The sequence below is a fragment of the Bidens hawaiensis genome, unplaced genomic scaffold (assembly GCF_021521415.1).
Source record: "Bidens hawaiensis isolate Kalapana, Puna unplaced genomic scaffold, B.hawaiensis_p1.1 tig00001575_1, whole genome shotgun sequence".
Classification (NCBI taxonomy): Eukaryota; Viridiplantae; Streptophyta; class Magnoliopsida; order Asterales; family Asteraceae; genus Bidens; species Bidens hawaiensis.
Genome location: NW_027491088.1, coordinates 1,825,412 through 1,848,759, shown reverse-complemented (window position 1 = coordinate 1,848,759; position 23,348 = coordinate 1,825,412). Strand labels below are relative to the sequence as shown.

General features: G+C 33.0%; 1 protein-coding gene across 2 annotated transcripts; it reads right to left on the bottom strand.

Annotated features, from left to right (window-relative positions):
* Positions 1–16,295: 16,295 nt before the first annotated feature.
* LOC143585601 (uncharacterized) lies at positions 16,296–18,359 on the bottom strand. Of its 2 annotated transcripts, XM_077067367.1 has the most exons (3): positions 18,083–18,359; positions 17,334–17,644; positions 16,296–17,257 (listed from the first exon to the last, which is right to left on the bottom strand). In XM_077067367.1, the coding sequence occupies exons 2-3, from the start codon at positions 17,640–17,642 to the stop codon at positions 16,658–16,660; spliced, it is 909 nt and encodes a 302-aa protein (XP_076923482.1). In that variant the 5' UTR covers positions 17,643–17,644; positions 18,083–18,359; the 3' UTR covers positions 16,296–16,657. The 2 variants fall into 2 exon arrangements, with proteins under 2 accessions (XP_076923482.1, XP_076923476.1); XM_077067361.1 differs by lacking the exon at positions 18,083–18,359 and having other exon boundaries at positions 17,334–18,039.
* Between the last annotated feature and the right edge of the window lie 4,989 nt (positions 18,360–23,348).

The following is a 23,348-nucleotide window of genomic DNA, read 5'->3' as shown; positions in this document are numbered from 1 at the left end:
CCAATCTAATAACACTGACCCAATAACATATAAGATGAAGATATATATTTATTAACACTGCAAATAGAAACAGATAATGGTACATGTACAGTGAACACATTTAACAAAATTAAAAACTACAATTCTAGAAAACAATAACAAAATGAAAGTATGCAACATATTTATCGATAAAACCATAGTAACCAACAAAAAAAAAAACAAATTCTGAAACACCACCAACAATATATTTACATATACATGTAGCCTAAATGATTAATTGAATCAAAATTATAGCCAACTGTAATGGAAACATATAAAACAGAATAAATGCTTGGATTAGAAACACAAAATCCTAAAACCTACGGAAACAAAATAGCTAAATTAGCATATACAAAACCAAAGAAACACAACATACCTTAAACATAAAACGTAATAAAGCAAAAAAATTATCGTACACAAACAACAAAGGAAAACGAAAGTTCAGATCTGTACAAAATTTCTTCCTGCCCAAATCCACCATGTCTTCATTCACATCTGCAAAACAATTGCCATCATGATTGCCAAGCCAAGACGCATACAGGATCTACGAAGACCAATTTTGCTCACCCTACATTTCATCATTGCCTCGTATACTAATCTGATGGAACCGGACAACAACAGAGACAAATCGGCCACTGCCGTAAACAATCACCATCGCGAACGTCTGCGAGACCACCACCAACCCCAAACCATCGCTACCAAGATTCCGGAAATAGAACCCGGCAACAGTTACGGAATATATCGAAGAGTAAAACGCGACGGGTGTGTAGGACGACGCAACCGTAGCAGATATCGATGGTGGGAACAAAAAAGTCAATGGCGATGGCTACATCTGGAGAAAGAGAGAGAAGGTGGATTCCAAATTCTCTAAATTTGAAAGAGAAAAGGTTGATGATACAGATGGAATGAAAGATCAAGATGGGGTGGACACGTGGTTAGCAACATATGGAATGAAAGGATAAGAGTACAAAATAGGAAGCAGAGAGTACAACAAACACTGCATACCGACCTTTACAAATGTAATATATACTAGTATTTTGACCCCCCGCAGGCTGTCATTTTGAATGTTGTTTAGCGTTTGTTTATACACCGTGATCTAGGTTTTTTTTTCGGCTTGTAGCTTTCAAACACCATGATTGTAAATCGTGGCCACAGTTGAATCAAATGCAAGTATCATTCTTTGACATCTAACACTTAACAATTGCAGTAGCAGCAAGTTTGAGTTCACCCAAACTCTTGTAATATAAAACTGAACCTATAAGAAAAAGAATTCACTCAAGTCAAATGACATTTCAAACTCCTGAACTAAAACATTTATTAATTAAACACATACAAACCTACAACTATAAATGACATACACTATACTTTGGCAAGTCAAAACAAAGTCTAATTTAAGTACTAACTGCTCAAAAAATGCTAACATACTCAAAGTTCTAGTGAGGTGAACCAACTCATTTTGACTAACCAAAGGTAAATTATGCTTGCCTCTTTATCGATCCCTTAGCTTCCTTGTATGACAACACAACTTTGAACCGCAAGTATGAGCACCCATGTTTTAGCAGTTATTCTTTTTAAAGCCGAGCTTAAAACCGTTTTCATTATTGGAGCCTGCAACCCCTTAAAAATGTGAACATTCCTTCTTATTTCCAAATAGCATGGAGAACCTCATGATCAAACACTAAATTGCACATGCATAGAGCAATATAAGCCAACAGTACGCTAATGTGTGAATACCTGTGTAAAGTACAGAAAATTGAGCATATAATACATAAAAATCTACCATATTATAGACTTTTCCAAAATATACTTTCAAACCTGTGCCAACAGTAAGTTCTTGAATGAGAAGTACCAGAAAACAAATCATGAACACTGGGCATGAAACATTCTTTTGCAAGAACTGGCCCCACAAAGCCTACAAATGCTTAAGTATTCATTAAGTTTGTATTCTGGATTATTAATGGTTAATAGCTCAACACCACATAAAATCAAACTAAAGAGAACTCAACTAACAATCAAAGCTCGTTGTAGAAATAGAATCACAAATAGGTGATGGTCGGGTATTTTGTATATATATTAGCGTATTAATTATGTAGTTTTATTGAATATATTGTTAGAACTTTGGTACTTCATACGTGCTTTTGTATTTCAGGCAATTGATCGTTAAAGATTCTAAGTTGGAGACCTGTACGAACATGGAATGATATCTCGGGAAGACCGAAGCATTATTTGATGTCTTGGGAAGTGCTTCAAGGATTCGGGAAGAGTATAGATGAGTGATCATAAGCCGATGCTAAAACTGAACAAGATGGGTTGACAAAATGCGACCTTGAAGTAAAACGAGCATATCCTGAGCTAGAAAATGAGTTACGAGAGCCATAATATATGAATTTTGGGTTTCTCGACGAGAGGAATCTGAAAATGAGGTTTTCTTAGGTCGCGGTACGCGATGGGATGGTCATAAGGCCATCGCGATACGCGATGGACACAAAAGACGGGAAAATTAGGTTTTAAGTATATTTTTCATTCTAGAAAACCCTAACTCCGTTTTTACAACCAAGAGGCGATTTCTACCATCCTAGCTCGTGTGAAGATCCTACATATGATTTCTATCATCCATATCGAAGATTCAATGATGTCTAGGCTCGGCTAATCTCCTAGAATCGCACCCGAGATGTATAGTTTGTAACCCTCTACAGTTTTTTTCTTGTGATTAAGAATACCTATGTTTTGATTATTGATGATTGATATATGATTATTGATGTTTAGTATTTCTGTGTGTTCGGTCGGTTTAGGTTTACGTTGGTCTGAACGATCTGTTACCAGTTGCTAGATAATTAGTCATAGAACTGTTTGGTTAGATTGAATACGATAAAACCTACAATTACCTTTAACTGAGTCACACTGGCAAGGACTGTTTGATAACCAGTGCCGTGTGTAAAGTAATTGTTGACGTCTAAGGTTTTGTCTGGTTGACCAGTTTTTAGTTAATCGTTAATAATAAATCTGTTAGGTTGCATGAGATACTGTTTGGTTGCTTACTTGAATTCCTGGGTGTGATTTGCTTTGTTAACTGTTTACAACTCGCTTGTTCGTTTGTTGCTTAGTTCCCTTAATTTAAACTATTGCTTGTGTGATCAGCACTAAAACCATTTACTTCATAATATTAAATCTGTTACACGAATTGCAATGACCACATACTCCTTGTGATACGATACCCTACTTGCTCTATCTATTTAGAGTAATTAGGTTTTTGATTGACTCAAACGACTCAAACGACGGTCATCAATAGGCTCGGATATATGCATGTAATCATCATAGCCTTTATCATCCAAACCGACAAAAGACAACGAACACATTCGCCATAGATGGCCCAAAAGCCGACTGCAACGGTTTTTAAACCTAATAGTACATACCGATTATGCACAACACAATTCACATGCTTACATTCGCCGTTGCCACCACCATGGACGGTCGGAAAGCCACCGGTAACCACAGCGACACATGATACATTTATAATTTTATATATACATACTCTCATGCTCCATGTTTATAAGAAAAAGGAATCAATGGTAAATAATAAAGATTCTAAACTCAACCAACAGATCAAGCCATTAACTAGATTGAAAAAATGTGTATATATATATATATGTAATTCTAACTGGAAACTCTAATTTTAAGCCCAAAACATGAATAGAGAAATAAAAAATACACCCAAATTAAGCTCACCACAGTCAAATTGTGTGTGTGTAGTGTTTTTTTTATGCTTACACATGATTTGCCTGTAAATAATTAAATTTCCCCTTTTCAATTCAAGGTAAGCTAAGCTCAAAGCTGATAAATCAGTCAAATTTTCAAGCATGAAGTACAAAAGGCAACCATTGGGGTTCAATCGAGCAGCAAGAAAAACCCACCATTAGACCACTACCGTCATGAGGCAACTGCGGCATCCCACGCACCGTCACAGACGATTTGGGGCTTTATACCAGAAACCCTAACCAACACCGACACACCATCAAGAAAACAAAGAGCCCGAAATCGAAATCCACCCCCGTAGAACACCACCGTTACCGCCACCAAGGGTTCCAAAATCGAACCCGGCAACAGTAGGCAATGACCAGGTGGAGAACAAAAAGAGACGAACAGGCGTACACATCACATATGAAGGGAGGGAGAGAGATAGAGAGAAAGCAGGTTAGACAAATGGAAGAGAAAGCAGAAAGAATGTTTACTCAGCCATATGTATTCGTTCAGTGTATGGAGAAGTGGTACAACTTTCAATGCAGAGTGTACAAACTATATTGCATAACATTAGTTGTAATTGTAATATTATAAATAATCATTAATAGTTTTTTTGAGAACCATCAAGCATGGATGTCCATAGAGAACCAAAATGCTCAGCGGTCTTCGTCACTTTTGTCATCATAGGCATGACATCGGCTGCTCAATGGTAGAGCACTCACTTTACTAGTGAGAGGTAGGGGGTTCAAACCTCACTATCACCAATGAGAGATATGAGGGATGACCTTGCCTTGCCAGGGTTCAAGTCCTGATCTTACCCGGGTTTACCGGCTCCTCGCTGCCGTGTCGTTTGGATTCTAAAAGTGTATTTCTCTTGACTTACGTATTTCTCTTAAATACAAGAACATTTTAAGATTTTCTCATGAACACATAAAATTCATCTCCTAAAAAAGCGAATTAGATTCTAAATCGACATAGTAGGTTTTCGCAAAATTTACTGCTCACACAAGGATTATATTTCTGTTATTTTTTAATTCGGCAATTTAAGATATGGATCTCTGAACAACTTGTGTACACGGATTTGGGTTTCCATTACTTTGTAGTAGGTAATTCAAATACGTTACTGAAATGCGTATGTGAGATAGTAATTATTGTATGTATACATAAGAGTAAAAAATTTTTCAAAAACATTGGTGTCTCGTGGCTTGAAGCTTCGCTTTGTCAAGATAAGTCATGAGTCCACCCTTGATTAGGGTAACAAATTAACATATTTCTTAGGCTTACTTTGCAACCAAATAAAGCTAGCTTCATATATAACCAACGAACCAAGTATGGTTAAAGTGTTAAACAACATCCGGCCAATTAGTATTGCCAATTAAATAAGGATAAATATGTCTTAATTAATTACAACCTTTGAATTAGTTCGTGTTGTATAAATTGCGTACCTGGAGGATGAATTCGATCAACGATGCAAACCTGTAATCATGATTTCAATCTTGGTTTCCTAAACAATTTCCTGGATGAATCTCTGAATCGTGAATCACTTTCAGATAAACCAATTTGCGGGTTACACACAATGATTCATCGGATAAGACAGAGATTTTCTGTAGTTGGAATTGGATTTTGATGATTCTATGAATGTGATGAACCAGAGAGAACGAGTAACCGTCTTTCTCTTCGTATGCATGCAATCGTTCATTTCATTATTTTTGTGCCAGGGAAAATATGGATAAATATATATATAGTCAATTCCCACATGAGCCGAAACATTAGTTAAGCCCATTTTACATAACACTTAAACCTAAGTAAATAAATAACAAACCCATTGTTATTATAAAAGCCCAAATAACCTTTAGGATTAAATCGAGCCCGCACTCCTGCATTACCTAACTCGTTTAATCTATAACGTTATTTCCTCGATCGACAGGTTAATCTAATAACACTAAAATATTCAACAATCCTCCACCATTTTAATGATATCCATGATCAACTTAATCATCACAGAATCGCAAACGTATGCATAAATGAAAATGTCATACGGATTGAATTTTCATCTTAGTAAATTACACGATCAAAATATTCGAATATCGGGGTGTCCTATGGATTGAACCCTTGCTATCCATTTGAATACTTCAAGGCAAAATACACATACGTTTATAAATCCAAATTCCACTCGACATAATATTTTACTAGCCTGTGTCCTAATCCTTCAAAGAATATATCAAAGCTCAAGTCCAAAGCTTCTTGAAGCTGCTAAACTTCATATTCTTATAGGTAGTTCGTTATTCTCGCACCCGCAATGCAATTTATCAATGAACTATTAAGAAGCTATACTTCAACCTACTTTATCTCGCGGTCCGAACACAAACCTTGGGATGTTTATGATATTGTGTTCCAATATCTATATAACAAGCTTTCCGCATTGAATTCAGCATCTAACGTTGTATTAGATGGGAATTGGTTGTCTTGACATATGATATTAATGTATGGACTTTAAATCCATCCCCATGACTGATATGTTCACGATATCTCTTCCTAACCTTTTAGTTAGATCATCAGCCAACTTATACTCATATATTACACACCAACTGATATCACACATTACATTGTATAACATATAACTGTCTAGACTTTCCATTATACATTTGACATAGTCATCACTATCTCACCTGATAGATTTTGGCGATATCGGTTTGACCACAATAGAATTTTGTAATCACGGTTTCTTAGCCATTCAACCACTTTTATCAATTGTTGCAAATGCTAGAAACTCGAATTCCATTGTTAAGTGATGCAAATTCATTCCTTAATTACCTAAGAAATGAAACATTCTCTAAAAGAGAATACACATCTATAGTTAAGCAGTTTGTATACTACTTGCCGGTGTTGGGCACTAGGATTACTAGTATATATGCTCAAATTACCCACAACAGAAACCACGTAAGTCTTTGTGCAAATCATAGCATACATCAAATATCCAATTAACTTTGAATACTCTAATTGTGAAATAGAATCACCTTTATTAGCCACAAACTTGATATTAGGATCTATATATAGGAGTGCTAACCGAAGAACAATCAAACTTATTGAATTTCTTCAATACTTTCTCAATAATGAAATCGAATCATCTATACCATTGTTACTCCCTTTTTATTTTGTTTACCTAGGATAACATCACCTCCCCTAGATCCTTTATATCAAAACTAGAAGACAACATTTCTTTGTCTAATCAATCACTCAAACCCGAGTAAGATACCAAGGAATTGACCATTTCCTTTAAAATTCTATTTTTGCTTTCATTCTAAAATAATTCACATGGCCTAACCTGACATGTCATAGTATATGCTTTAAAATTATTATGACTTACAAACAGATTCAATAGCAAGGGGACATTAATATTTGTGTAATGGAGTAATATTTAGTTTAAATACTCCATTACACAAATATTGGAATCCAACAAAGGTTCCATGTCGAGATAAAATAAATTTACCTGACCAAATAACCTGCTAAAAATTCAAAACTCTTTAAAGCAACCCAAACAAGAGGTTCTTTCAATCCCTAAACCATAACACACATAATCCAAAACAATTGTTTTCCACAAAGTAAATACAAGTCTTCAACCGGTTCAAATACTTCAAACCATTTCAGATCCTTGCATATATGACTCGTATCGCCCGAGTCTACCCACCATGCAAACATGTCATCCTGTACATATAGGAATAAGAAATAAACCAAAATAATTCTTCACCGAATAATTTTAGAACCAATAGACTTTTCGAGTCCAATAACAAACCCAAAGATCGAGTTCCGTTTATTTCACACCCCAAAGAGTTTTCCAACTTGTATACTTCTAATGAGTTAAATATAATCCGGGTTGTAGCCCATTAACCCAATATGTGTACTACCGGGGCAAATGCTTTAACAATATTTTTATTTCATTCAAGCTATTAAGTAAACATTATTTATTTGCCGTACACAGATATTATCCACACAAAAGTGATTTATGTTCATAATTAAATCAGACCATAGTAACATGTTACTTTTATAACATATATTAATTAGTAATATCATATGGAATTTTATTCATATAAGCATGATGGTTAATCATATAAACATGATTGTTCAAATTGAAGATTGAATGTAGAAAGTATAAAACACATACCTGAATGACGAGTGGATGGATGTTAATTCCACTATTGAATAATATTCTTATTTGACCAATCATTACTCTTTTTGTTTAAGCAAGATTGAAAATATTGATAAACTGTAACACATATTTCAATGGCCAAGATCGATGAATTGAAACCAAAGAACAAAACTGTCTAGTTACTTTCAGATACAAAACCAGTATCAATTTTCGATCACACTCTTTTTAATTCCAAAATTCCCAATTTGCTGCACATCCAAAACAAAAGAAAACTTCTTGTTCGCAATAAACAAGGTTCTGATTGAATCCTTTCAATCACCAAAATCAAAAGTTTCCTATATGAAACATTATCATGATTTTGAAATAAATAATTCCTATACAACGAAATAATGATGCCTGAACCTTTTCACCCAATTTCAAAGACAGTTTGGGAACAACCAATTGAGTAATCAAGATTACCAATTCCAATCAAACCACTAAACTGTATATAAACTATATATATTAGATTCAATAAATGAAAATTTGGGTTTCACGCCATATTTAATAGTGGCATCAAAATTTGTCTACACTATATTAAAATCACAAAATCACGAATCAGTTAAAAATCATGAATTAAAGTCAGATATTAAAATCACCATATAATCAAAATATTCGACCACTTATCAATATGTCATCTATATATGAAAATTACTTCATCCAATTTCATCAAAATTAATTCAAACCACTGTTTAATATTTTGAAATAGTGAATCGATTAATAAAATTGAAATCAAACCCAATAGGTTTATCTTTGTTGTATAAATTGCGTACCTGGAGGATGAATTCGATCAACGATGCAAACCTGTAATCATGATTTCAATCTTGGTTTCCTGAACAATTGCCTGGATTAATCTCTGAATCGTGAATCACTTTCAGATAAACCTATTTGCGGGTTACATGCAATGATTTATCGGATAAGACAGAGATTTTCTGTAGTTGGAATTGGATTTTGATGATTCTATGAATGTGATGAACCAGAGAGAACGAGTAACCGTCTTTCTCTTCGTATGCATGCAATCGTTCATTTCATTATTTTTGTGCCAGGGAAAATATGGATAAATATATATATAGTCAATTCCCACATGAGCCCAAACATTAGTTAAGCCCATTTTACATAACACTTAAACCTAAGTAAATAAATAACAAACCCATTGTTATTATAAAAGCCCAAATAACCTTTAGGATTAAATCGAGCCCGCACTCCTGCATCACCTAACTCGTTTAATCTATAACGTTATTTCCTCGATCGACAAGTTAACCCAATAACACTAAAATATCCAACAGTTTGTATGTAAGTAGTTGTCTTGTTTTGCTTCGCAGGTTCCATTTGCTCAAATAATATTGAAACAAACAGATTCTAGTTAATTCTAGCTAATGGCATCATGCATGTACATGCATTTATATGCACAAGTTACATGCAAACTTCACCATGTGTTTGATCATAATCATTAGTTTCTTGGAGAACAAGCATGGATGCCAATAAAGAATCAAAATGCGCAATGATCGTTGTCATCGTCTTCGTTAGTATAGGCTTGCTATCTGCTGCTCTTGGTTTTGCTGCTGAAGCCACTGCGCCGAGGGTAAATCATGCATACATCTCATGTGGATACACATAACTAGCATACATCTCATGTACCACACATGGTAGATAGTTTTGTTGGAGTACCCCAACTTTCGAATTTTTTTTTACTTCTAGGTGGTTTAGGTGTCCCACTTGTATTTGTAGGTGGTTTGTTTAATTTTTTTTGTAAAAGTAGATAACTCGGGGGGGGGGGGGGGGGGAGCGAGGTTTGGATACATTAAATTATTTTCAGAAATTACCCATGTTTTTTTTCTCTGAAAAATATTTTGCTTGTTACAAATATTTTTAAAACGTAGTGTTTGCATCGATATAGAAGGCAAACGACCAACAACAAACTATGCCGTCAGCCTTTTTTGAATAGCAAAACTAATTAAGTCGTTTAAAAATAGCATTCATAGCAAAAGTTTCTAGTTCTTAACAACATAGCTAAAATATATATGCATAAACTCATCTATAGAGTTGCATGAATATGGATGCAGATTTCTGAGGTTCAAAACAGCATAACTGGCAATTGCATATACCCTAACAACCCTACATATCAACTAGGAATCACAGCACTTGTGACACTTTTGGTTTTCTGATGTTATTGCCCTGGAACTCGTAACAAGTCTTCGAAGGCTCGACTATGCCTCATTTCTTCATGGTAATTTAGATCGTCTTTTTGCTCCTAATTTTGAGATTTGTTTAAAAAAGATGAGTGCATGACCTTTGTAGGGTGGCATGGTTAGCTGCATTGAGTTTTTATGTTGCTGGCATGTTGATGGATGACAGGCAAGGAGAGGATGTACGCTATGATCGCTTTGACAGAAGCTACATTGTGTGTCCTGTTGTAAAGCCTGGGATCTTTGCGGCGGGTGCTTTCTTTGTTTTAGTAAGCATCGTACTCGAGATTATTTACTTGGTTATACCATCAGTTTGATGCTATCATACTAATGTGTATTTGTGTTTTGCACTTGGACCCTATATAAAAATTCAAAATTAAAGAGCATACTTTCATAATGTAGTAATGTTCAACAAAAAAAAAAAATAATAATAATAAATCCCAAGAGTATACTACAATTTGGTTAATCATGTCATTTTTTATTTCGTTACATGCATCAATTGCTAGATTCAAGATGAATAAAGTCTTCATCTCTAATGATACCAACAAATTACAATAGTCCACATATTTTTTTAATACCTTACGTGGCACCACAACGTTCCTTCACGTGGTCCAATAAAGTTCTTGTGGGCTTGCGACACCAACCATGATTTTTTATCTTATGTATAACCGGTGGCATATTAAACAAACATGTTTATAACAAATCCTATAAAAACGAGGTAAGAATATAATTGACAATACGATAACGACTAAATGTCATATTATGATTTTTTTTTCAAGGTATAACACACATGATAGGTACTTAATTTAGTTATTATTATTTGAGTGACTCGTAAGTTACTTGTAAGATACTTGATGAAACGTGAAATATAGTAACCTTTATGTTTATATGATTTTTGAAAGGTTTTTTTCCCCACCAATGTCGGTTAATATTAAATCTTCTTGAAACAAGGGGATTAAGATAGCAGTGACATTGTGAGGCATATATGATATATAGTCGAGAATCTTATCTTATCTTACAATACTAATAAAAGAAAATGTTGAAGCTTAGGTGTCAACCCTATATTTCTTTTATTTTCTAATCTTCTATCTCATTCATTCTAGATTTTCATGGGTCATGGGTCAATATCATTTTGTTAATTGGGTTATAACATAGTGTAGTTTTTATTCATCATTGAGTTAAGTGCATTTTTATACCCGGGGTTTGACCAACTATGCAACTTTAGTATCTTTTTTTAAATTTCATGCAAATAAACACCTGACGTTTCCGAAATCATGATATTTATTACCTATTGTTAACCTTTTTGTTTTTTCCATTAGGGATAAAATAGTTTTTGTTTCTCTCATTTACTTAACCATTTGGTCAAAAACTAATGAGCCAAACTACTTTAATAAAAAAAAAACAAACTGAAGCACCTTTTTAACAAAAAGAAACGAACCGAACCACTTTTAACAAAAAAATAAACTTACTGAACTACTTTTTTAACAAAGATAAACGAATTGAACTACTTGAAAATGCAAACAAACCAAACCACTTTTTTTGACAAAAATAAATGAACCGAGCCACTATTTTTAGCAAAAATAAACGAACCAATTCACTTTTGTTAACAACAAAAATAAACAAAAAATGGCACTTAACTCTTCATTGTTTAAAGATTTGTAAATTTCACATTTATAATCACCTTTAAAACAATTGATGCTAAATATAATCAATTATTGGGTTGGTGGATGTTTTTCAGCACTGTAGAAAATATATATTTAGGTCTGCATTTGTATTGTTTAATGACATTATGATCTAGATTATTGTCTATACACATTAATTATTATCTTTTAAATATTGTTACACGAGAAATTACATTAAGTTCAAATTTTCGATCATGTGTAGTACACGTGGTGAAATATGGAAAAGATACATTTCATAAATCGTGAACTAAAAAAAATAAAATTCATAATTTACTTTGTACATTAAATTAATTCATAAATATTTTGAGAATCACAATTGAAAAAACGACCTTATTATTTTTATCACTTGACAAATCTCATGTAATACACGGGTTCAAAAGCTAGTTCCTTATATAAGTCTTTTGAATCTTGTATTAGGTATTTAATTAGTTAATTGTGATGACTAATATGAAGGTAATAAGTGGCAAAATCTTTTAGTTTTTATTAGAAAGTATAGATATGAAAAAAGTTAACATACAAATTAAATTAACATGTTAAAATAGAGAGTCAAAAGTCTATTGGTTTGTGTCTTGTAATTTAAATTTGCTTTTCAAGTTTAATAAAAGGTGTCGCATAGTTATGTACTATACGAGTTCAAAGATCATTCGAGATTGCTTCTGAAGTCGAGAAGGTGGTTCGTAACTATCACAGCCCACTTGGTACCATGGTGGTTTTCCAAGTCAATGGATTAATTTGGAGGGATCAGGAAACTCAGCAATTAAAACTACAATACACTCAACTTGCATGATGTCGTATATGCAAGGACAGGATACGTTAGAAGTGATGATAAGTTCTTCATGATAGTAATGAAAAACATGATAATAACATAAACCCTATGATGTACCTGTTACAGCAGAAATTGTAGCAATAACATAGAAGTATAATCCATACGACGTGATTATCAGTTTAGACGAGTTCCCCTTTAGGATGTATAGTTAAGGATGTGGTTGGAGTTCTTTAGAGGAACCCGATTCTGGGAGAAGAGACACGTAAAATTCTTGTTTGTGTGATTAGGTTATGATATTAATCTATTATCTCTTTTATATACACTCAAGGTGAAACCCTTTATTAACTAGTAAGGATGACATGATCCATTAACAATTACCAAAGTAATATATAATAAGATATAATTAATACTTTGATACATTATTATATAAATGATAATAATGGCTAGATATAAATATATTATATTATATATTTATTCTTACAGGAAGTAGTTAATGGAACGAAGACAACCCTACCAAGAAACGATCTAAACGGATCAGCAATCCTTAAGTGGAGGATCAAGGCCAAAAAAAACAATACTGTTTATGTTAAAAGACCATCGACGAAGAAGAGTGCTTTAACTAGTGCCCCCCCCCCCCCCCCCCGAGTCTCCATTAAGCTTCGCCAGTGATAGCAGCTTCGGCCGGGACACCCAATGAAGTGTGGAATGTCCTCGCCAAGATTTTCTAAAGAAATGATGCCTAACTTCAGTTACTTGAAATCGAGTTATTATCTATATAACTCAACAAGAGTTATCCATTGTTAAATCCTTTTATAAGGTAAAGACTCTTTGTTGGGAGATTAGGGAACAAGATGATGAATCACGAATGGTGACGCCCGAATGAACCAAAATGTCATTCACGACCCAAAGCCCTAATACCGTAGCTTTGTGGCTGCAATTCAGGAATGGCCAAACCAACCCATAATTGGAGAATTTGAAAATTTGCTAGCAAGTCAAAAATCATTTGCAAAACAGACGAGTGATACCCATATTCAATCCCCCGCAAAAAGCAAAGACAAAACACTCTATGCTGAAAAGAAACGAGGAAGATTTTCGATCGAATGAAGGCCCAAGTAATTGTAATTATGGTGAAAGACCAAGAAGGCAAGATACACCAAAGACTTGCCGGGAACCTATGTAAGATCGAGAGTCACAAGCCGATGAATAGAGGCCTACCCAAAACCATCGTTTTCCATATCAATGTTGTAATTGCGGAACAAGGGGACACATGGTCATAAATTGCAAAAGCATTTTATAATGTATTTTGTTAGTATTTACAACCGTCAAAATATGTCTTTAAAAATTAACTCTGACATGATAGTTATAAATTTTGTTATATTATTTTTTGAAACATTTTTTCAACCGCATTAATATTTTTATGCAAAAATCTATACTATATAATAAACAAAACTTTCTTATTGGCACATGTCATCACCATATTAATTCTTACAAAATTTTCCCTCATCTCTCTCATATTAAATACATTTATCTTTATTATTAATAATTTTGTATTTTAAATTTTCTTTCCTCTCTCATATTAAATACATTTTTTTTTCTGTTTAATCATTCAAACTCTTAAAAAACAAATTAACTATTGAAGTATTCTCGATGTTTATGTTAATTCAAACGACTGATTTTTTAACCGGTTAAAGTATCGAACATGGTTCAAGTCAAAACAATTTATTATTAGAATGAGTTTCGATCCACGGGTTGGTTTAAAAAAGTAGCCATTTACAACATTTTTTAATTTGCTATTTAATCAACCCATCATTTATGTTAAGTTCATCATCTTAAAAATCTACAAAAATATTAACACTATACTACATGTTTTGGTTTTTCATGCGGTAAAGACAACTTCTTACCTTTGGAATACAAATGTTAAACGTTAGCACACTGTTAAATCAGACGATGAATTGACTTTGTATATCCTTATATTCTTCATATGGTATCTATCAGACATAAAATGATACGGTACAAGAAATTATTAGTTTCTTGACTTTTTAAATGACCTCAAAATATAAGGTTGTTAAGTCATAAGTTAGTTCTAAAAGCTGATGTTGAATTGATGCTGATTAAAATATTAACTAGAAAATTGGTCTATGCAATGAAATTAAGCTACATGTGAAAATACAATATGATAGCCGTGCTATAGAAGCCGAAATCATATCCGTAAATAATATTGGAACTCACAATTTTATTTATTTATTTTTTTAAATCCTACACCTTTAGATAAAAGTACTAATTTTAAAGAATGAAATTTTCACTTAATTTTTGTTTGGAATGAAGATTAACAAAAGCGAAGGTCAATCATTGTAGATTGTTGGTTTGTTTTTCAGACAATTTGTTTTAACTCATGACCAGTTATTTGTTGCATTATTTAGAGTTAAAATCAAAAACAATTTGAAACTACTAAGTTTTGAAAAAACAAGTGAGGCCCCGTTTGTTTTCAGTAAGAGAATTATGTCTTAATCTGAATACCACATCTGAATATTAAGAGCTGGTTCAAATGTCTGAAATCTGAATCATTAATGCTGTTTGTTTTTTTCTAAAACATCTGAATATTAATAAACGTCTGTTTGACCATTTTAAATGTTAAAACCTTTTGCAGTTAATTTAAAATTAAAGTTGTCTTAACATAAAACATTAAAAAGAAAAGTACAACCACAACTACAATGTTTCCAAAACATCTAAGCACTCAAATTCGATTTCGCATTAATTGTGTCGCGATTCGATCTCTCATGTTTATCATGTATTGTTGATCTGCACTACTTCCATTTGATTGAAGCTCATCATCAACATCGTCATCATCATCATCACCGTTGTCGTCATCACCATCAATAGGCATTTGAGATTGATCATATTGAAAGAATAGCTCATCACTTAAGCCTTCTTTTCGTATATATTATGAATTGCAAAGCATGCGATAGTGATGTCTCTTTGTTTAACCAAAGGATATGGTGACATTTTCTTCAAGATAGGAAAACGTGCCTTTAACACACCAAAAGCACGTTCAATAACATTTCTAAGTTTAGCGTGTGCGTGGTTAAACTTTTCTTTGCTATTCAATGCACGTCTTCGACGAAAATCTCCAAGCCAATATCTAACATTGCGATATGGTGCCATAAATCCCCGAGTGTGTTTATATGCAGCATCACAAAGATAATATTTATCTTGAAAGAAAATAGAAAATGTTAGTGTTTATATGCAGCATCACGAATATAATATTTGAAATCGTAATGATACCTGTCGGAGGAAAGGGGAACTCAAAATCAGGATCAACTAATGATTCATTTAATATTCTAGCATCATGTGCGGTGCCTTCCCATCCGGCCACAATGAATGTGAAGACCATATTGAAGTCACAAATTGCCAAAACATTTTGATAACATTCACTCCTACCTCTTGCTCTATATAAATGTTGTTTATCATGAGGGACAATAGCGTGTATCAATGTTCCGTCAAGGGCACCAACCGCTCCCTGATTGAAAAAGTTTATTACAATATACATATACATAATACAAAATATTAGAGTGGCATTTAAACTATTGTTACCTTGAAAATTCGTCGTTCCCTCCTATTATTTCCAGGAATATTTGGATTATGATTAAATGAAGTTGGTCGCATAACTTCTTTGGCAAATATCATCATTTTGTATTATCCCTATTTCATGGCCAGACATAGCGGATGTATTATCCCTATTTCGTTTCATACACCTAGGCCGGAAGTACTTAAAATAAAAGTAAACAAAAATAACGAAAGCGAGCTTTTGAGTATTATCCATTAACCTGTTAACACAAATGCACAAAGTCACATAAATACCAAATAGTTCATAGGATAAGCACCAAAATAGTTCATGGAATAAGCACCAAATAGTTCATGGAACAAGCACCAAATAGTTTGTAGCATAAGCACAACTAGTTCAAAAAAAATAAAAATAACCAACTAGTTCACATAAAACGTACCAACTAATTCTCAAAAAAGGTACCAACTAGTTCACAAAATGTATCATCTAGTTCATAACAAAGTCACAAAACACGAAACATAACTACTTCATACTCCCCAAAGTCTTCGCCATCATTGTAATCCAATTTTTTAAGACCTCCGGATTCGATGGTAGAGTCATCCATGCCTCTCTATAGTTGTTTGAAGGTTGGCTAAAGATACCAAATGCGGCTAAGAAAATTGGATCTGTGGCTTCCAACCCAAGTCCCTTTAACTTATCATGACATTCATCAATTGTCGGCCTCACCGGTTTGTTTTCAGCTAGATTGGCAATTACCTTTCTCATGTCTACCTCTAGGTCAGTCAAATTAATGGTGTGTTTAGCCTTTTTATTGGCCCGACCCCGATCTTCCTTAGGAGCATTTGTGTGTTCGGGGATTGAGGAATCACCTTCAAAGCCTGTATCATAGCTGGTTTCTTCATATGTGTTTTCTTCGTATGTGTTTTCACCATCTAGACTCTCAATAGGACCACTATCAATCTGAAGAAGTGGAATGACAGAAGCTTGGGAAGATGAGGAAGCTCGACGGGGAGCAATGGGACGACGGATAGAACCTGTTGCTGAATTCTTATCGAATAGAGTTGCACAAAGCTCATGATTAGCTAATGGCGTGGTTTTCAAGGAAGCTGCCTTAGGATGAACCTATATTTAATTTGGAGACGTTTACAATTAATAGGTAATATATATATATATTAGAAAAGTATACTTGTAAACAAACCTTGCAAACAGCGTCCCAATCTTTATTTGTTAGCGTAAACATATTTGTGTAAGGGTTATAAATGTTTCCAGTCTTTCTTTTCAGATAAGACCAAGCTAAATACTTTGCTCTGAGGTAATCATATTTGTTTTTTAATTGTTTTTGTTCAACCGCCATGCCATATGCTTCCAATAGTTTTTTACCAACAACAGCCCAAGACTCCCTTTGTAAGCTTACTCCCATATAACCCACCCTAACCGTTTCTTCTATACATGTCTCTAAAAAGAGTTTTTCTTGCTCTGTCGTAAGTTTCAATCTTTTATCACCCATGCCTAAGATCAACAAAAAACAGGGCCACTGACATAATATTTTTAGAAGGTTTCTAAGCATTCGACTTTGAAAAAAGTTAAGAAATTAACACCTAAACTAGCTGTTACAATTGTGTATATATGTTTTTGTTTACCAACAGTCCATGGCATTAGGGGTTGTTATCTGTATAGCATACAAACTACAGTATCTATCTATATTGTTACATTAAAGCTATAGAAAATGATAATCAATAACCCTACAACCTACAGATTTAACAAGTATAACATCTTCTTAACAATCAAAAATACAAAGTCATAGATAATATTCAAAACCCTAACAAACCCACGAACAAAATAACCTTAAAACATCAAGAAATCAGCCATATTAATCAAGATTCAACTAGAAAAGATAACCCAGATCTACACATTCATACCAATAATAAACAATAGCATCGATCTCACCTGAAATTGGGGGAAAGAGGAAGACCGGCGGAGATGGAGGGCCGGCGGAGGTGAAGACCGGCGAAGGTGAAGACCGTCGTAGGTGGAGGGGAGGCGGTGGTGGAGACAGCGAACCCTAGAGAGGGAGGCAGCTCTGACCGTGTTTTTTGAGTAATAAGAGGTTTGTTTACCTCTTTTTCTTTAAGAAGCCATTTAGAAGTTTTACCTCTTAATAATAAACAAAAAACAAACAGCCGAACCTCTTAATTCCTCTTACCGAATCAGACTTCAGAGGCCATTAAGAGGTTTTTCTGAAAAATAAACAGGGCCTAAATTTACAAAATAAAACTACACATATTGTGCATCAAGAAATATTTAGAGATTTATAAATTTTCTATTTCCATATTGTTGTGTAATTTATTATACCATATAATATATCTTTATATATGTTCAACATATTTTTTTGTATGTCACATTATGTTATTGTTTAAATAAATTTATTTATTCTAACCCGTGTGCTATACGGGTAGCTAACATAGTAAATAAATAAATAAATAATTTTATGCAGTTGATAAATGTTAAGTCAATTAAAGTGGACTTAGTTCTTTAAATATACTTTTAGCATAGCTAAGGAACTTAAATTGTAGTTATTATTATATAAATACATATACAAATTTAATAACTATAACTTGGATTTGTTTTTCATTATTTGATTTTTACTATTTAAATTAAATAATTCAACCATATTAAATACTTTATTATATTTAGCAGTTACATATAAAAAACAGTTAATATCGTTATTCTTTTAGCCATTGGAGGCCGCGTACGGAGTACCCGGCGTTACTTAGTTGGCCGTTCAAAAAAAAATATCATTGTTCTTTTCTTTTTTTTTCTTTTGTAATTTTAATACATATAATGAGGAGACGTTTAAATCATACACAATTAACTAAAAAGGGAATTTTGATTATGGAACTTGCTCGTCTATGTGTAAAAAATGATGGACAGTTTTTTATGTATCAAATCATAGGTATTTCATTGGTTCATAAAAGTAAGCACCAAAGTAATCAAAGATACCGAAACCCCCAAAATGTTGCTAAGAATCATTTTGATGAATCCATTCCGTCACAGCTTTAGAAAAAGAAATTGATTAATCGTCTGTAACATCTACGCATACCGCGTTTGCAATCAGCGAATGCATTCTTGGATCATTTTTCAATTCAACTAATAAGAATTAGGTCGTGTAATTTCGTTTTAAAACGAAACTCTTTTCGAATCATTATGGAATCAAATTATAAAATTATTACTATTTTTTTTATCGAATCTATTTTCAATTTTAGAGCGAACATTAATCTTATAAAACTTTTACTTTCATTTTAACTAATTAGATTTCGTAATAGGTTCCCGTTTTGCAAGTTCGTTATTACGGGTAGTTCCTACAAAGGATCAGACTAATGACGTATACAATACTTGAATTCTCGGTATAGATGCTACATAGTTGGTTCTCATCCTTCAGAGACTACGAGTGTAATAGGAGCATCCGTCGACAAAAGGATCACCCTAATATGATCATCTCATGGCTATTGAATCGAGAAATAGGTTTGATTGTCCATCTTTTTGATATATTGGATATCTATATAAGGCATTCTCCGGATAATTCAAATCAAAGCAATTGGATGTCCAATTCGGGCCTATATGACATGACCAATCAATAGAAAGACTCCAACACTCCACTATTCCATACATCACACTAGATAGATATCATATTCATGGAATACGATTCACTTTCAAAATGCCTTGGTGGTGAAATGGTAGACACGCGAGAAAAGATTAGGTATTTTCATTATTTCTTTCGCGGAAATACGATTTGAAATCGAAAATTTCAAGAAACGTTTTTTCGTCCAAGAAATGGATTCAAAATTAAAGGAGTGGCAAATATGAAAATAAGAGCTTCTGTTCGTAAAATTTGTGAAAAATGTCAACTAATCCGTCGTCGGGGACGAATTATAGTAATTTGTTTCAACTCAAGACATAAACAAAGACAAGGATAATAAGACTCGTTAAAGACCCAATATACAAATAAGAAGGGGGATCTTTTGTTACATGAAATGGATATATCCATATATCTCTGACTCAAATTTATGATAACTGAGTTCATGAATTATGGCCAACAAACAGTTCGAGCCGCAAGGTATATTGGTCAAGGTTTCATGATTACCTTATCACACGCGAATCGTTTACCTGTAACTATTCAATACCCCTACGAAAAATTGATCACATCCGAGCGTTTCCGTGGCCGAATCCACTTTGAATTTGATAAATGCATTGCTTGTGAAGTATGTGTTCGTGTATGTCCTATAGATCTGCCCGTTGTTGATTGGAAATTGGAAACTGATATTAGACTTGATGGTGTTTAGAAAGTTAGATATAGCTTTTAATTAAGTAAAAATATAAGTTTATTTGAAAATTTTATAATTAATTTCATGTTAAATTTAGTTAATAATGTAATAACTGCATGAAATAATAAGTATCCACAATTAAATTTGTTTTAAAGTTCTACAGTTATATTATGTTAATAATATTATTATTCAATATCACATAGATAAGAAAATAAGTAAATACGATGACATAGAACGGTGACGGTATCCAAATTATGTTTATTAATTTACTAGTTTGAGAATCGTGTTTTACACAAGTAATTAACTACAACAAAATATTTAATAAAAAAACCAAATACAATTTAACAGTTTAATTATCATACGTTACAACGTTTTTCGAGAAAGATTAGAGACAACTAGCATATCAGATAAGATAAGGGAGAGAAGATTGAGGCGGTTCGGACACATGAAGAGAAGACAAACGATGAAAAATGTTTAATCATTAGAAAACATTACAACTAGAGGCAGACCTGAATCGACTTGGGATGAGACAATTTAGACATGCATCTCTCTAAGGATATGGTTGATGAGAAAACTTCTCGAAGACATATGATTAAGGTTAAAGACTTTTAAGGAAAATATCTAGTTTTGGTTAGAAGTATGTCTTAGAATCATAACCTTACGTACTTAATATAAATTTGCTATGGTTGTTATTATTATTACTTATTTATTTATTTATCTATTATTCTTCTTTTAAATTCAAATACCACATCACTCAAATACTCTATTTTATACTTTATTTGTCTTATTATATTGTTTGTATTGGAGCCGGAGTCTCGCTGAAAACAACCCCTATGTCTTCAGGTATTGTTATTATTGCTGTATACATTGTTAATACAAAGTAATCACATATAGTTTTGTTTAAATTTAAAATAAACAATTAACTGTTTAACTGACATTACCTATATTTATATTTTATTTTATATAGTAAATGTGACTTTTGATGTCACAAAAGTTATACGTGTTATGATTTAATATATTAGATATTTAGAAATGTGAACACAAAGTAAGTTCTACCTGGATGGCAGGCAGTGGGTGTTTTGATTTATTGTTTTTCTGTCCATTTGCCATGTTTGGATTCTTGGGTAATATACTAACAATAACAATGTTTATTTTTTTTCTTTATACCAACTGCAGGTCAAAGTATTTTTTTGTTATTCTTTCTTGCTTTAACCGATCGAAATCGCATACTCTGATCACCTCAACGCACGGGACCGATAATTCTCGTGTTTGAACGACGCCTTGGTTTAGTGATCCCGCCACCCCATTGGCCCACGTCAATCTTTTTATATATTTTCGCTTTAGTTATGGTATCATGACAAATGTAATCGGACAACCTTTTTTAGTTCTGATACCGTAACGAGCCTGACGTAAGCCGGGCAAATTCATGTAGGCTCACCACCTCAACGATTACGACCGACAATGCTCGATTTTTAATAACACCCGATTTTAACGACCTACGGCACCCAATTGGTCCACCCCAACTTTTGTGTTATTTTTTGTTTTAGTTTTGAACCATAATAAACATTACCGAACCGTAATAGACATGAAGAAATCAGTTCGAACTCACGGCCTCAGTGTCCAAGACAGACAGCGCCCGGGGTTTACCAACGTTGCTTATACTGTAACGAACGTAGCCGATATTGATCGAATTCATGTCGACTCACTGTTGGGTTTTACCAACGTCCATGCATAACTTTTTTTTAAAACATGTTAATTTAACAAACCTTTTTATGTTTAGTTCCAATATTTTTACGTATCAAGCACCTAATGATCATAGAATATGCTCATTACTTCCCCCGAATTAGGTTTCCAGAGACTCACAAGTCTTTCCTATTTGTATTTATTACATCTTTTCTCCATCATATATTGGTCCTAAAGGGCACACATCATATTTGTTTACGTAAAACTGAAAATTCATAATCACATAGTTACTTGGCACATCAGTGTTGATTGATCAACCGGTCAACTTTTTGGTTGTCAAAATTAACCAAGAAGTTAACGGCCGTTTTTTCCCTTTTAACGACAAATATATATATATATATATATAGGATCAGGATCATGAGAGAACCTTTTTGAAATTGAGAACTATGAGAACCATTTTGGACCACAAAAAACCCAAAAATGAAAAAAAATCATAAAATAAAAAAAACACAAAAATCAAAAAAGTATAAAAACCAAATTTTTTATTTTATCATCCCGGTTTCATAAAAAAAAACTTGGTTTAGCTAAATTATATACACATATGTATAATATATACATATATGTATATTTACATGTTTTTTTTATACACATGTGTATAATTTAAGATAAATGATACTTTACATATGTGTATATTACGTAACTGAAGATTATATAAAATTATACATATGTGTATAATACGACGTTTTTTTTTTATTTTTTTGTATTTTTTTTATTTTTTTAATGAAACCGGAATGAAATATAAGAATTTTGGTTTTTTTACTTTTTTAAAACTTTTATTATTTTTTGTTTTATGATTTTTTTAAATATTTTTTTAAGGTGTTTTTAGTGGTCTAAAATGGTTCTCAAAGTTCTCAATTTGCAAATGGTTCTCTTAGGATCCTTACCCTATATATATATATATATATATATAACAAAGTTGACTCATTTTAAAGAAAATATGTTGTACGTCAAATGTCAAAACAAAATGAAGCGAATCAATACAAACTAATAATCTAACACGAGATCTATAGAGTAATCTATTCAAATTTCATTTATTCACAAGAAACTGGATACAAAAAGAGACGGGAAACGAAATCCTATAACAGAGAGAATGGAGATGGGAAATCAGACGGTACACACATTCAAGTTCATGTTTGCCTACAATCTCA

What these genes read in the sequence shown, in the direction of transcription:
- LOC143585601 (XM_077067361.1), bottom strand. Translation starts at nt 17,702, where the DNA reads ATGCTTAGAAACCTTCTAAAAATATTATGTCAGTGGCCCTGTTTTTTG. An exon ending in ATTGGGACGCTGTTTGCAAG is followed by an intron (nt 17,258 to 17,333) that starts GTTTGTTTACAA and finishes AATTAAATATAG; the next exon opens with GTTCATCCTAAGGCAGCTTC.